At 42.0% G+C, this 14,771-nt stretch overlaps 1 protein-coding gene across 2 annotated transcripts; it reads right to left on the bottom strand.

Annotated features, from left to right (window-relative positions):
• Positions 1–352: 352 nt before the first annotated feature.
• Positions 353–14,158, bottom strand: LOC121521261 (kunitz-type protease inhibitor 1-like). 2 transcript variants are annotated; one of them, XM_041805098.1, is made up of 11 exons: positions 12,929–14,158; positions 9,194–9,354; positions 8,962–9,103; positions 5,455–5,625; positions 5,298–5,330; positions 5,080–5,208; positions 4,466–4,516; positions 4,213–4,383; positions 4,068–4,130; positions 3,467–3,670; positions 353–1,023 (listed from the first exon to the last, which is right to left on the bottom strand). In XM_041805098.1, exons 1-10 carry the CDS (start codon positions 13,341–13,343, stop codon positions 3,489–3,491), a joined length of 1,518 nt encoding a protein of 505 aa, XP_041661032.1. In that variant the 5' UTR covers positions 13,344–14,158; the 3' UTR covers positions 353–1,023; positions 3,467–3,488. The 2 variants fall into 2 exon arrangements, with proteins under 2 accessions (XP_041661032.1, XP_041661031.1); XM_041805097.1 differs by having other exon boundaries at positions 3,495–3,670.
• Between the last annotated feature and the right edge of the window lie 613 nt (positions 14,159–14,771).

The following is a 14,771-nucleotide window of genomic DNA, read 5'->3' as shown; positions in this document are numbered from 1 at the left end:
TTTGTAATAAATCTATCAGCACATTTTCTTTGCATTCTTAAAGCTCCAGTCTCGCTTATTCTGGCTCTACTCCATGCATGGATAGTAGGGATGCAGGGTATTAGATTTTTGCTGATATTTACAAATGAAAGCAGTTCTGATATTTAAATGTGAATGTAAAACACAATTTAAAGTCTGAGGATCAACGGATTATCAAGTCCTTCAAACAGACTCCAGACTGTAAGGAATGATGTCCCACCTCAGAATCATCTCAAAAGAATTTGATTTTGTCCTCATTGATTTCACAAACCACCACCATGACACATTTCAACCACTCAAAGTTTGAGGTTTTTACACACATCTTTATTTATTTGCTCTATAAAAGAGGGAGAACTTGTTTTGTTGTTGTTGTTTCTATGTGTCTTTATTCACAAAGTGCAGATTAAAATCAGTAAAAACAAAGATGGCCGACCAACACAAACACCCTGAGCGGATAAAAATCAAACTTAATATTTACAGTCCAATATATAAAATTTAAACACAAAATCAACCTGAGACCCAAAAACACCAATCACAGATCAACTCAAACCCAGCACACTGTAAAAACAAACACGTTAAATACAAGATGAACACACTGAAATCTAAATGAAGACCCTGTCTATACAGGGATTCATATCTGCTCCGGTCACTTAGATACCAAAAGGTAACCTTAAAGTTTTGCTGGGACACACCTCAGTGGGACAATCATTACCGTTAGCTCAGACTGCATGCTGAGGTGGTCTGGGATCTCTTCATCCAGACTGGACTGGTTTTCAGAGCAAAAGATGGAACATCACATAGAGCACTTCTGCTCAAAGTAATAGTAATGGTGGTTTGTAGTGTGGCCAGCCTGTTGGCTGAGAATATTTTTGTTTTATAGTCTGACATGGTGCTGTGGTTAATGACCAGAAGAATGGTTTAGTCTGAGTCGGCCTCTGAGTAGTCTTTTGGTATCTGAATCCCCAGAATGGATCACTAAACAGCAAAGATGCATCGTCTGAACACCTGAGGTTAAAAAAAAAAGAACAACAGCTGGTGATGACCCCACTCAGCATTGATGCATAGATATAAACACACATGATGCATCACATATGTTTTCCCAAATGCATGCTAAAGTCGGAATTCTGATTCAGAGGAACTTTAGGAACCCTGAGTTACAAACTTGTGACTTGTGTACCAACCTTCCCAGATCTGATCTCTGAAGTTAAACGGAAAGTACTGATAGATGCTGCTTTGGGGTTTGTGGCATGCACCTACTTGAGGGCCATCTTGGAGAGGGGTAGCCAGAGCTTGTAAGGTAGGAGGTCTACCTAGATTAAAATTTCCATAATTTACTGAAATGAGAACTATTACACACCATTTGTTCTGTCTGTATTTATGATCCAGGAAAAATTAAGGTTTTCAAACCAAAGTTCCCGATCTGTCCTGACATTTAAAACAGCCATCACATTAGCCACAATGGGCACAACCAAGGCCACCCCTAAGGGGGGATAGAGGGGAGGGCTTTCCCAGGTCCAGCCAAATGGGTGGTCTATGGAGGTCAGCAAAATCATGACCCATTGTAAAATTCAGCTGTGATAACCATATTTGATTTTATCTTTACCTAAATAACAACCACTCTTACCTAAGCAACAACAAAAATCTATTTATGCCATAGTATACAGCAGTGATACTCAACGTGTGGCTCTTTTATGTCTTTATTTGAAATATTTTTTGCCCAGAAAACTTAATCAGCTATATCAGTCAGTGTGTTTTCCACTCATGTGCAGCTGGCTTTAATTGTAAAGCTTTATTTTTTGTCTGTATATTTCCATTGACATTATTTGGAATTTTGTTACCCTTTTTTTCATGTTTTGCCACTTTTGATCCATTTGTCTGCTTTTAAAGCCCATTTTTGCACATTTTTGCCCTATTATTGCAACTTTTATCCTGTTTGAACCTTTTTTTCACTAGTATCTGCCTCTTTTATTCTGCTTATTGCTATTTGACCCCCCCTTGCTATTTTTTCCCATGTCTTGCCCACTTAAGCTGCCTTTCGCTATGGAATGTCATATTTTTCCCATTTTTGTCACTTTTGCTGTTTGTTTGTTTTTTTTACCCATTTTAGTCACTTTTCCATTTTTTCCATGTTTTTACCACTTTTGACCTTTAATGCCACTTCTTTGTCGCTTTTTGACCATTTTCACCACTTATCATCACATAGATTGTGGCTCTTGCAGAGGAATTTTTCAACAATTTTGGCTCTTTGGTTTAGCAGGTTTGTGTAACACTGGTATAAAGCTTTATTCAATATCTAAACATATTTTCTTAAAACAGATTAAAAATGGTTTAAAAGTAGCACAAATTGGTAAACAGCAAAAAAAATAGGCAGGAGGTCTAAAATGACTTAAAAATGGTAAAAACAGGCAGAAAAAAGTCTTGAAAAAGTGATTGAAAGTGGCAAAAATGAAAATAACAAGTAGTAAAATGCAGTCAAAATGGACAAAAACTGGCATGAAATGTGGTTAAAGGGGGTTATTGTTGGCAAAAAATAGGTTAATAGAGGCAAAAAGCAGGCTGAAAGTTGCTAAAATGGCTTAAAAGGTATAAAAACAGGCAAAAAACTAAACTAAAAAGGGGTGAGAGGTGGCAAAAATTAGCATAACAAAAGAGAAATGGGGATAATATCTGCAAAAATGGCCAAGATGTTATAAAGAGTGGTGAAAAGATGTTATTAGTGGCAAAATGAGCATAAAAACCAGGAAATTGGGGTTAAAATCACTATATAATTGTGTAAGAAGTGGAAAAAGTGGGTCAATGCAGGCAACAGAAGGTGGAAACGGGGTCAATGGAGGCAAAATGGGCAGAAAAAGTGGTGGAAAGCATTAAAAAAACTGCAAAATGGTTTAAAAATGGCGAAAAGGAGGAAGAAGAGGGGGTAAAACAGGATTAAAATGGGTCAAAAGAGTAGAAAAGTGGCTTAGGATTGGCAGAAAATGGTTGAAAATGGGAATAAAAGGTTTAACAGAGGCTACAACGAGGTTGAACGTGGCAAAAATGGCACAGAGTGGTGAAAAGGGTTTAAAAAGAGACAAAAAATAGTAAAAAAAAAAAAAAAAAGAGGCACATTGGTTAAAAAGTGCACAATTTTGCAGAATAGTCAGTGACAAATAAAAGTGTCAAAAATTGGCTGAAAAAGTTCTACAGAAAATCTTGGATAAGATAAAGCAGTTCACTGTAAAAACCCACATATGAAAATCTTGAATCATAAATAAACGTGAGATTTGTGACAAAACAGCCTGTCACGTTTACCAGACTTTATGAATATTCTAATTATGGACAGGCCTCCTTCTGCCGTGGTTACCCCTCTCCAAGATGGCGTCCACATAGAACTAACACTATGAAATGTGGCGGCCCAGGCAGCATCCATGTGTAGGTATCTGTGGTTGTGGCGGTGATGATGTCATACAGGTTTGTTGGTGGTGATGATGTCATACAGGTTTGGTGGTGCTGTTGTAGACGAGCGTCTCCTGCTCTGACAGCGCCACGTGGGCGGGGTTTGTGGTGACTGGCCTATGGGAGCGCTCCTTCTTCTTCTTGAGGAGACAGAAGGTGAGAATCGCCAGCAGAGCCAAGATGGCCACCGACAGGAGGACTGCCAGCGCTATGTTTGCTGTGGAGACAGTGAGGTCACTTCCTGTTAGTGGACCTTGCATTAGGCCTCTACCCCTCCACTTTTAATGCCCACCTATGCTAATGAGCAACCCATTAAGTTCCTGAAGGATTTCTTAAAATGCTTTTAGATAATCAAGAAAAATTTTGGAGCTGTTTGCAGCTGTGTGAAAAAACAAATACTCATGGAGAGACGGCAGCTGGCAGGAATAGAGAAAGCCTCCAACTAAAGCTTGGACGCGTGTCTGTTATGTTGTATAGCTTCGCTTTCCTGTCGGTAGCTATATGAACCAACTTCAAAAGTAACGAAATATCCCTTTAATGCTGGGTCCTCATATTTGTTTTACAGCTTAATTTAAGTATTAATAAATTTCAAAATGAAGATAAAAAGTCCTCACCAGAATCACCGTCTTCTTCTTTCTCGTAACGATCAAACATCTCTACAAAAAACACGCTGCGTTCTGCACAAACACAAACATTCATAAATTCATGTTTTTCATCACGTTCATTACTGCATCACCTTTATTTACAGACATGTGATACCTGTGACGCCGTCACATGACTCGCTGCACTTGTTCTCCTCGTCAAAGTTGTTCTCGTTTCCTTTACAGCCCCCGTACGTGAAGCGGTAGCACTTCCTGGCCAGGGGGTCGTAGTACCAGCGGGTGAAGCTCGCCCGGCACGGGCCGGTGTGGGGGGGCTCTGAGCACCGAGCTGGGGGGAGGAAGAAGAGCCTTGTTAGCATGAAGCATGTTAGCTCTCTGTGCTTGTAGGTGTTAAGAGAAAAGAAACAGACCTTTCTTCTGGTTGATGTCGATGTTCAGGAGGCGGTTGAACGTCTGATTCACTGAGGGTGGAGGAAGACGAGGGAGGTCAGGGTATGTGAGTGTTAAGCAGTTCAGACCAAAGATTCACAAAACACCAGGGTACTTCCACTCTAGGAACACGATCCTGGATCTGAGTAGGCCCGAGCCCAAAGTCTGTTTAATTTTGGTTGTTGTGAATGCAAATGTGCCGGCTTGGGCACCATATGAGAAAGAGTAGTGTAGCACAGCCCTGATTAATCCTCTGAGCTACCTGTACAGATGCATCTCAAAAGCTTAAAATATCATGTAGACGTTTATTTTTTCCTCTGGTTTATTTCAGAAGTTAAACTTTTCTAATTTCTAGATTGATCTCATACAAAACGAAACAATTCAAGCCCCTTTTCAAGATGTATTTTTGGCTTTTCATATCTCTATTTACAGAGAAAAGCAGTGGACAGAATCAGAAACAGGGGCGAGTGCCACAGGCCGGATTCGTGCCCAGGTCGACCGCTTACATGAGGGGCACCTTAGGCTACTGATTTTCATTTTCCTTTAAATGTATATCCCTGCTGTGTTCGTTGGAGGGAGTGAGTGTTTGTGTTACGTTTGCTGCAGTGTGCCTCGTCCGATCCGTCGCTACAGTGCTCGTTGCCGTCACACTCCAGACTCTGGTCCACACAGCAGCCGTTGCTGCAGTTAAACTGACCCCGATGGCACGCCACGTCGCACACCTCTGAACGCACAAACACAGAAGAATATGGGTTAACCCTAAGAACTGAATCATGAGGCAGCAGATGTGGAGAGGTGCATTCTGGGACTGACCAGTAGTAGGTGGAGTGATGCTCCTCTCTGACCCTGTGGACAAAAAAAAAAAAAAAAACTCAAGTATGGCCATATGAAATAAAAAAAGCTTATTAAGGTGTATTACAGTGGGTTAAAGCGTGTAAAGAAGTGCAGAGAATGGAGATGTGTGTGTTACCTTTGACCCCGCTGCATGCAGACTCACACTCATCCTTGGTCAGGTAGTTGTTTTTGTTTTGTTTACAGCCTCCATAAGTAAACTGTTTGCATTCATCAGACGTAGCGTCATAATGCCAGCGAGGAAACGCAGCGCGGCACGGGCCGACCTTCACTGGAGCCTGACAGTACACTGAAGGAGAGAAGACATAGTTTTAGCACACTTTTCATGGGTGAAACCCACATACTCAGCTATGCTGCTCATCCCACAAATGTATGCTCCTTACAAATGTCACACCATTTAAAAGAGGAATAAACAGGCTTTCCAACAGTTTAAGATTTATTGCCAATAAGCACAGTTACAGCAAAGAAATAATCTACCAAACACAAATTTACTTACTTTTTGCGCTAAGTTTATTTGATACAAAGAAAATGATCAACTCTGCGATAGAAAACATTTCTGTGTGTGCTCCAAAATCCTTCCCAACCTCTCAATATGTACGGATCCCAAAATAATAACAAAAATGTTCTTACTTAACCTGGATTTAGCTTTTTTATTTTCTACTAGCTATCTTAACTGCCTCCTTAAAGGTCACATATTATACAAAATACACTTTTTCATACTTTTACGAAAACATGTTCCCTGGCCTGTCCACAATCCCCCCAAGAATCAGAAAAATCCTTTCCCTCCTCTCCTCTCTTTCTCCACCTTTCAGAAAATGTGTGCTGAAACAAGCTTTTCAGATTTTCCCCTCATGATGTCCTGGCGGGAGTTAGTCCCGCCCCCAGGTACAGTTGGCCCTCCCCACTTGGAAGAAAGTTCCGCCCTCCTCTCATGATCCTAGGATCAGAGAGGCTACATCCAATATGCCACCTCCATTTCCTGAGAGGGGCGGATTCAGAAAGCTCAGTAACATTTAAAGACACAGACACAGACACAGAAACAGCTCGTTCTGAGCAGGGCTGAAACAGAGGGGTTTTTAGACATGCAAAAATCCAATACTACAGTGTTTTTTCAGCAGCAAACTTCACAGGCATGTTATTGGGACCTCTGACACTGATATAAACTTGTCTTTAAAGGGTAAAATATGTGACCTTTAAATCCTGCTTAACCCTCAGTGCAGTAACGCAGTCTTACCTCAGTAAAGTTTGACTTTCAAGCTCTATTTAAGCTCAGCTGAAGCAAATATGAGACAGAAATGTGCCCCAGTCAACAAAATGCTACCAGAAAAAATTGTTTTCCACAAAGTGTTGCCCATTCTTCCTACCGTGATAAAACCTCGTCCTCTCCTGACACAGATAGCTGACATCTTCATGGTAACAGAAACATCACGTGTTGGACTTTTTCTTCATATTTATGTCAAAAGAGTGAATAAAAAGCAGGCATTAAAACATGTCCCAGTAAACCTAAATTCCCCCTTTGGGTGTCTGTGTGAGTGTGATGTTAAGGAGTGGCGTTACGTCGGTTGTGTCGACACTCCATTTTCCATGGTAATGTGGTACTAAGAGTCTGTGAGTACTCCAAACATTCTCACGCTGCACAAGAGTGTAACCATCTGTCATAATGCCGAGAGTGCGGCTGATATTCCAGTCAGACCAGTTTCAGTCCAGGTGTGGATTATCAAACACTGATTCCCTCCAACAAACATCCAAGATTTAAAACCCAGATTAAATGGATCAATAAACTGATCAGATGACTCAGAAGCATTAGAAGATCCATAGATGGTGTAAAAACAGTGAGCATGCTCCTGTGATATCCAAACCAAACAGTATCAATGCTGTTTTATTTGGCTGCCAGACAGGCCAGGTAGACTGTTCCAAATCCAAAGGGATATACTTCAGATCCATCTGGGCAACACCCCATAGTTGTTTGGGAGGGGCAGCGCCTTTCAAAATAAAACTTAGAGGGTAAAGTGTCTGTCACATTCATTACAGGTTAGTCAGAACTGTAAAACATATGACGTCGTAGTCCTGCACCGCCACTGACAAGTAAACTACAGATGAGGATGAAATTATCAGCCCCCTTATGAGAACTTCACCTTTGCACCATTTCCCAAGTGTTTAACAGGGCAAGGATTTTTAATACAGCATGCTATTTTTTATATAGGATGCACACAGAAAAAGTTAGTTCACAAACATAAAAAACTACCAAGGTCTAAATTATTAGCACCATTAAGAACTGACCTTTATGTTGAGCCATAGCACAAACCACTGTTGTGCAATGATAATGCTCAAAACTTAAGGAAGGGTTTGAGCTATCACTGGAGAAAGCATCACAGCAAAAACCAAAGACATCCGTTTAGACTGGAGAAACAGAATTGTTGATGCTCACAAAGCAGGAGAAGGATCCACAAAACTATCACAGCGCTTCCAATAGTCTAGACCTGGATTAAGAAGCAGTATCATCGAGAGATTCAAAGATTCAATGACATGGGCTAGAACAAGCCTGGCAGAGGTAGGAAGAGAACGATTTCAATGACTCTGGAAGGAAAACCGGTAAGAGATGTGTCTAAAGATCCCAGAACAACCGCCAAAACACTTGTGAAGGACTGAGCCAAGTCAGGAACTGTAGTCTCAAAGAATACCATCACTGAAGCCCTGCACAGGAATGGACAAAGAAAACTCACTTCAGCAGAACAGACACCTTCAAACCAGACTGAAGTCTGTTAAGGACAACAAGGAGAAAGATTCTGATACTGGAAGCGTGTCCTTTGGTCAGAGGAGACCAGACTAGAGTTCTTCAGCCATAGAGACATTTGTGATGTTTGGAGAAAGAAGGAAGAGGTGTAAAACCTAAAGAACACCGTCCTCACAGTAAAAGGGTCTTATAGATGGATAGATGGATTGATGGATGGATGGGTGGATGGTTGTTTGGAAAGATGGATGGATGGATGGATGAAAAGAAGAATGGATGGATGGATGGATGGATGGATGGAATAATGGATGGATGGAATAATGGATGGATGGAATGATGGATGGATGGAATAATGGATGGAATAATGGATGGATGGATGGAAAGATGGATTTAAAGGGTGAATGGATGGATGGATGGATGGAATGATGGATGGATGGAATAATGGATGGATGGAATGATGGATGGATGGAATAATGGATGGATGGATGGAAAGATGGATTTAAAGGGTGGATGGATGGATGGATGGATGGATGGATGGATGGATGGATGGAATAATGGATGGCTGGATGGATAATCAGATGGATGGATGGGTGGAAGTATAGTTCAAAGATGTCTTTTCTATCATATTTGTTCATATCAAACATGTTTTTAACCTGAAATGTTCTCTGCTCTCTCTCTGGATTATCAGTATCAGCCATCATTGTGTTAAATCAGGAAATGATGGAATCAAACACCCGTCAGAATCTTGACGTTTACCTGCCAGACAACCGGAAATATACCAGGACAGCATTACATCATTGGAACTTCCTTTCTGAAGTGTGACAACACAGTAAAAATGATCATTCTGGGAATACAGTCCACTTAAACAGGACTACATTTCCCATGAGCACTTACAACTGGTCAGCTCCGGGCTGAGGACAAGCACCTTGACCTTGGTGGAGTGGGATTTGTCATTGGAGTCAATGACGGTAAGCTGGAACACATAGGAGCCTTGCTGCAGGTTGGAGAGTCTCACCTGGTCAGGTAGGTCCGTCTTCTGCAGAATCCAACAGAAAACTGACTAAATTAGAAGCTTCATCACTGAGGGGACAGTAAAGGAGGTAAACTGAGACTTAGCAATGAGTACCTCCATACTGACGCCGTCCTCTCCGCTCAGCTGGGTCCAGCGATAGTGCTCAATTTGGGCGTCGCCCAGCGCCAAGCTTTCGATGCCATTGAGTGTCACTGCATGTCCGGGCTGGATGGTGACATCACGTCCCGCGATGGCGATTGGTAGAGCCTGATCACCTGCACAAACACCAAACACAGTTATGTCACAGAGATGATGTTTACATACATGTTCATAAACACATGCCTGTCTGGACCAATCATATCATGTTTGTTGGCAAAACTGACAATCTCTGCTTCTTCAAACATGTTTCTGCCATTCAATATTTTGATGATTGACCAATAGGAAACAGGTACGGGATTGACCAATCACACTTGTTGTTGCTGTGCTGTTGTCCAGGTGAAACATTCTTTGATTTCACTAAGAGAGTCTCAACCTTCTGTCACATATACCCTTGGATGTTTAACCCCCTTCTGATCTTAAAAATCAATCACGGTCTATTTCTTTTCTTTTCTTTCGAACAAAATGAGTGACTGCAAAAGAGGTTACTCAACAGACGTCCAGATAGTTGGTGCTAGAAGTCTCTCAATTACTAAAATGGGGATCGTCGGAGTGTAGTGAATGTGTCTCAGTGATTGTTATATAAACACACCTGTGCCTATAAGTCCAGTCACTGTTTAATCAGTATTCATGGCTACCATTACACCATGAAGACAAAAGAACACTCCAGGCAACTTAGATAAAAGGTTATTAAAAAGGATAAGTCAGGAGATGGATTAAAAAACATTTCCAAGGCTCTAAACATCCCACAGAGTTCAATTAAATTCAAATGGGATATGGCACATATGTATATCTGCCTAGATCAGGCCGTCCTCACAAACTGAGTGGGCGTTCAAGTAGGAGACTAGTGAGAGAGGCCACCAAGACACCTATGACTACTCTGAAGGAGTTCCAAGCTTCAGCAGCTGAGATGGGAGAATGGCAAAGAGAAATCCACTGTTGAAAAAACTCAGATTCAATCTGTACTAGAATTCACCAAAAGGCATTTCGGAGACCCCATAGTCAAGAGGAAGAATGTTTTTTTGGTCTGATGATACCAAAATGGAGCTTTTTGGTCTTTGGACAAGATACTACTCTTGGCAGACACCAAAGACATCACGACAAACTCACCATCCCTACTGTGAAGCACGGTGGTGTCAGCATCATGCCGTGGGGATGCTTCTCGCAGCCGGCCCTGGAAGGCTTGTAAAGGTAGAGGGTCACATGATTGTGTCAAAGTACAGGCATATCCTGGAGGACAGTCTTATTCAGTTTGCAAGAGAACTACAGCTTGGGAGGATCTTTATTTTCCAGTCAGACAATGAGCCGAAGCAAACAGCAGAAGCTACACAGAAATGGTTTAAAGACAACAGGGGGAATGTTCTGGAGTGGCCGAGTCAAAGCCTAGACCTCAATCCAATAGAGAATCTGTGGCTGGATTTAAAATTGGATGTTCACGCCTGATCCCTGTGCAACCTAACAGAGCTTGAGCAGTTTAGCAACGAAGAATGTAGTAAAATTGCAGAGTCCAGATGTTTGAACCTGATTGAAACCTATCCACACAGACTCAGAGCTGTGATTGCAGCCAAAGGTGACTCTACTAAATCTGACATATTTTATATTTACATCATTTTGTAGAAATCTAAACACTAAAGAGATCTTTTTTGTCAAAAAAGCCAAATCATATTGATCGTGAATGATCTATAATATCAATAAAAAGGGTAAAACATTAAAGGGGGTGAATAATTTTTACTGGCACGTCATCTTAGTCAACCTCCAAGCTTTATAACTGCAGCTCAGTTCCTCCTGCAGACTTCATGCTTTAAAAAAGTAGACAACTTAGTCAGCTACTTATGCTGGCTCAAGCTACGTCAAACGTCTCCTGGAGAGCATCAGCAACAACAGCAGAGACAAACATGAGTGGTCCTGTAGCTGTTTCCTGTTGGGTGGTTCATCAAAAGATCAAGGCTTTAGACATACAGAAAAAGTCTTTAACCCATATGAGTGTGGGGAAATGTGAGTAAGCAATGAAAGATTTTGAGCACCAACAGAAAAAAAAACAAGCACAACAAGGTTTCAATGGAAAGTTTGTAGAAAATCTGAGTTCAGTTTCCTCACCAAAACCTAAACCTCTCTTTTCCTGAAGTCACATTTGAACACATCATGATCATACTAGTCATTTTAATGAGCTGACCCTGAATGCATCATAATGTCACTTCCTTTAGTCAGCTAAATCAGTTTTATCCTGCTGGTTTCATTATGAAATTAATATGTTAACCTGTAAGAACTCCATCCAAAGTTCGTGTGTGTTTACTCTGGCTTTGAGTGAGGACGATGGAGAGGATTGTCCCGCAGCTGCAGCTGGTATCCACAGTCTGAATGTTAGCAGGCAGAGCTGATGATTTTCCACCCAGAAACCTATCATAGTGTGCTTTATTTGATGTTAAATACACCCACTGGTGTGTACAGAAGAGCTACGGATTCAACGTACCTAACAGCTCATGCTTTCTCTGTCTCACTGCCTCACACAGAGATGCACACATGCTCCTCCAACTCTCTCATCTCTGCTTGAATTTTAACAGATCACACACAATACAGACATTATGTGGATTTAAAGAGTCCAACAGTCCGGTTCTTGACCTTAACTGTCATTCTCTATGAAACACTACATGAGATGAAACAAATGATTTTCAGGACTGACAGGTCCTAAAACCCTATGACTGCCGGCTCAGGCTAAGATCGTTCTAAAATGCATGGTCTGACCTGGCCTTAAAACACAGCAGGGTCTCTGTCCCTCCAGCAACAGCTCTCACTAAAAATTAAGAGAAGAACAGGATTCTGAGATTAAGGTCAGAATTCTGAGATTACATCCAGAATGTTGAAATTAAAGTCAGAATTCTGGGATCAAAGCTGGGATTCTGAGAACAAAGACAGAATTCTGGGACTGAAGCCAAAAATCTGAGATTAAAGCCTTTATTCTGGAGTTCAATCTCAGAAATCAAGAGCAAAGTCTCAATTTTGAGGTTAAAGCCTGAATTCTGAAATTGAAATATGAAATTCAAGATCAGTGCCAGAATTCAGACTTCTGCTGTTTTTTTTTAATCATTATCTATCTTGATTTTTAAGTTTTAGTCGTTTTAATGGGCTTTTTGTCTTGTTTTATTTCTTTTTTTAGCCATGTGTTAATGTTTTGTGTGACGCTCTTGAATCTGGCCTGCTGCTGGAATGTGCAGTAGGCTAGTACTCATCATTTTGCCTTGTTATACTTCATAGAAACCTCATATATTTAAATCGTTTAAGTAATAATAAACTTCATAGAATCATAGTTCCAGCCTCTCTTTATGGTTGTAACTGCACACATTTTAAACGTAATTGTGCAATTAAGGCCGTGTGAGGAGTTAGTGTGATATTTTGAATCATTAAATCGATTAGTTGTCAATATTTGAAGTAGTCAGTCGCTCTGATATCGAACACGTAGAAGCTAGTGCTTGGCGATGAATTGATTTTCATTTTCAATCATTATTTTGGTTTTAAAAGCCCCCAGAACAGGAGAATGGTGGCTAAACGATAACTGGGCAGCAGACTAGTTTAGTTCTTAGGTGTTAATGTCTATGATTGTGTTGTTTTGTATCCAGATGAACTCTCTGCTCCTCTCTGTTGACATGTTTTCACTCTGACGCTTTCTTATGACGTAGAGTCCAGGTACAGACTCACCTAGTTCCTGCGGTCCTTGAAGGTGTTTCTGGAACACACTCTTCCTGATGAAGCTCTGGTACCCTTTCAGGTTCACGAACCTGCACACGAAGCGGTTTCTGTAGACGCAGTTGAACATGTCGCAGGTGCGGGTCTCTGCCGCTCCGCTGCCGCGCGGCTCCAGCAGCGCCAGGTTACAGCGCGCTTCCTCGCAGCACGCGCGCTCACAGGCCTCCGGAGAAAGCACATGCCTAGTGGCCAGCAGAACCGCACCCTCCTTCACCGCGTCCTCGGTGTCCAGCACGAAGTTATCCTGTCCGGGGCGGAACGCGTCGCCGCATGCCGCGTCCTCTGCCGCTGCGGCAGCACGCGCGAATAGGAGGAGGAGGGGGGGGAGGAGAGGCAGCAGCGAGGAGGAAGAGGAGGCTTTGGTCATTCTCAGCTTCAGTGAAAACAGACAGAAAAAGTTGACCGCGTCCTGACGCGTCTCACCGACAGAAGAACGCTGACTTCCGGTTAAAAGGTGGAAAAATAAAAACCGTGGGAAGAAAAACAATCAACAACGATCTGTGTGAGTGTCGCTCCTCAGGTGTGTCTCACCTGCTCATACACAGGAAGGGAATGCTCGCAAAACACACTCTCCTCTGGTTGGAGCACAACACTGCTGACGTCATGCAGGTGTGGCGACAACAGGAAGAGAGACGGTTTCAGTCACCTGTCAGTTACTCACACAGGTGTCAGTTAGATGTCCTTTGTCCAGGGCTGGCCCCGGCCTGTGAGTGCACGTGGAAATGCATCTGTTAACTGTGTGTGGGTTTTATTTTGAAAGGTTCCTCCTCTTCCTGAATGCTCTACCCTTCATCTAAACCAAACATGGCCGATAATTGATCTATCTCTGGTGATCTAAACCTGAATACTGCAAGACAAAGTCTGGGATAAGTCTGGCTCTGTTCTGATTAGTTAAAAAGTCAAACCTGCTCTAATCAAACTCCGGGACGTCCATAGGGACCATCTCAATGCTAAATGTTTAATAGTTCAGGTTGATGAGTTTCATCACTAAATATTTCACAGGTTGACAGGCCTGTCCACAGAAACGACCAGTGACAAACACAGATAATGGTCCCTGAGTTGGAATTTATTGATGATATCAGTGCGTGTGTGCTGGATCAGCAGCTTTGGTGTTAGCGTAGATGCTGTTACTTTGTTTTGGAGCTGAAAAGTGTGTCAGACTATGACTGGGTTCTGATGTTGCAATCATTTATTTGTGCCACCTTTTAGCCTCTTTTTTTTCAAGATTTATTTTTGGGCATTTTTGTGCCTTTATTGGATAGAAGAGGACTGTGGAAAGAGTCAGAAACAGGGTCAGGAGTCGGGGGGAGACATGCGGTAAAGGGCCTCAGGCTGGATTCGAACCAGAGCCACCTGCATACATGAGGCGCACCTTAAACCACTAGGCCACCTGCTACCTTCTACCAGACTTTAAGCTGAAACGGGCCCAGGCACGGAACAGATGGCTTAGTGTGAGTGCGCCCTTAGCCTCTTTCATTTTCCAAGAGTACCTGGATGCATCCGAGGACCTCCACTTCACACTGGAAGTCAGAAAATCCCCGCCATATCTCATCTTCTAATACCGGAAATCACTTGAACTGAGCGTCTTCTTTGCTGTTTTCTCAGTGCATCGCCACCATGTTAATAGAGGCAAGTTTGCCACATAAGCAAATATAAGTAGACAAAATATATGCGAGTTTTCAGGTCAACAAGCACAGCGATAACAATACATTAATTCTAATAAATAAATTTATGATCCAAATTCACATCACTGAGCACAGACATAATATGCGACAGGAGATTGGCTGGCTGGCTG

Source organism: Cheilinus undulatus, linkage group 14, assembly GCF_018320785.1.
Source record: "Cheilinus undulatus linkage group 14, ASM1832078v1, whole genome shotgun sequence".
Lineage (NCBI taxonomy): Eukaryota > Metazoa > Chordata > Actinopteri > Labriformes > Labridae > Cheilinus > Cheilinus undulatus.
This window is presented reverse-complemented; position numbering and strand designations above follow the sequence as displayed.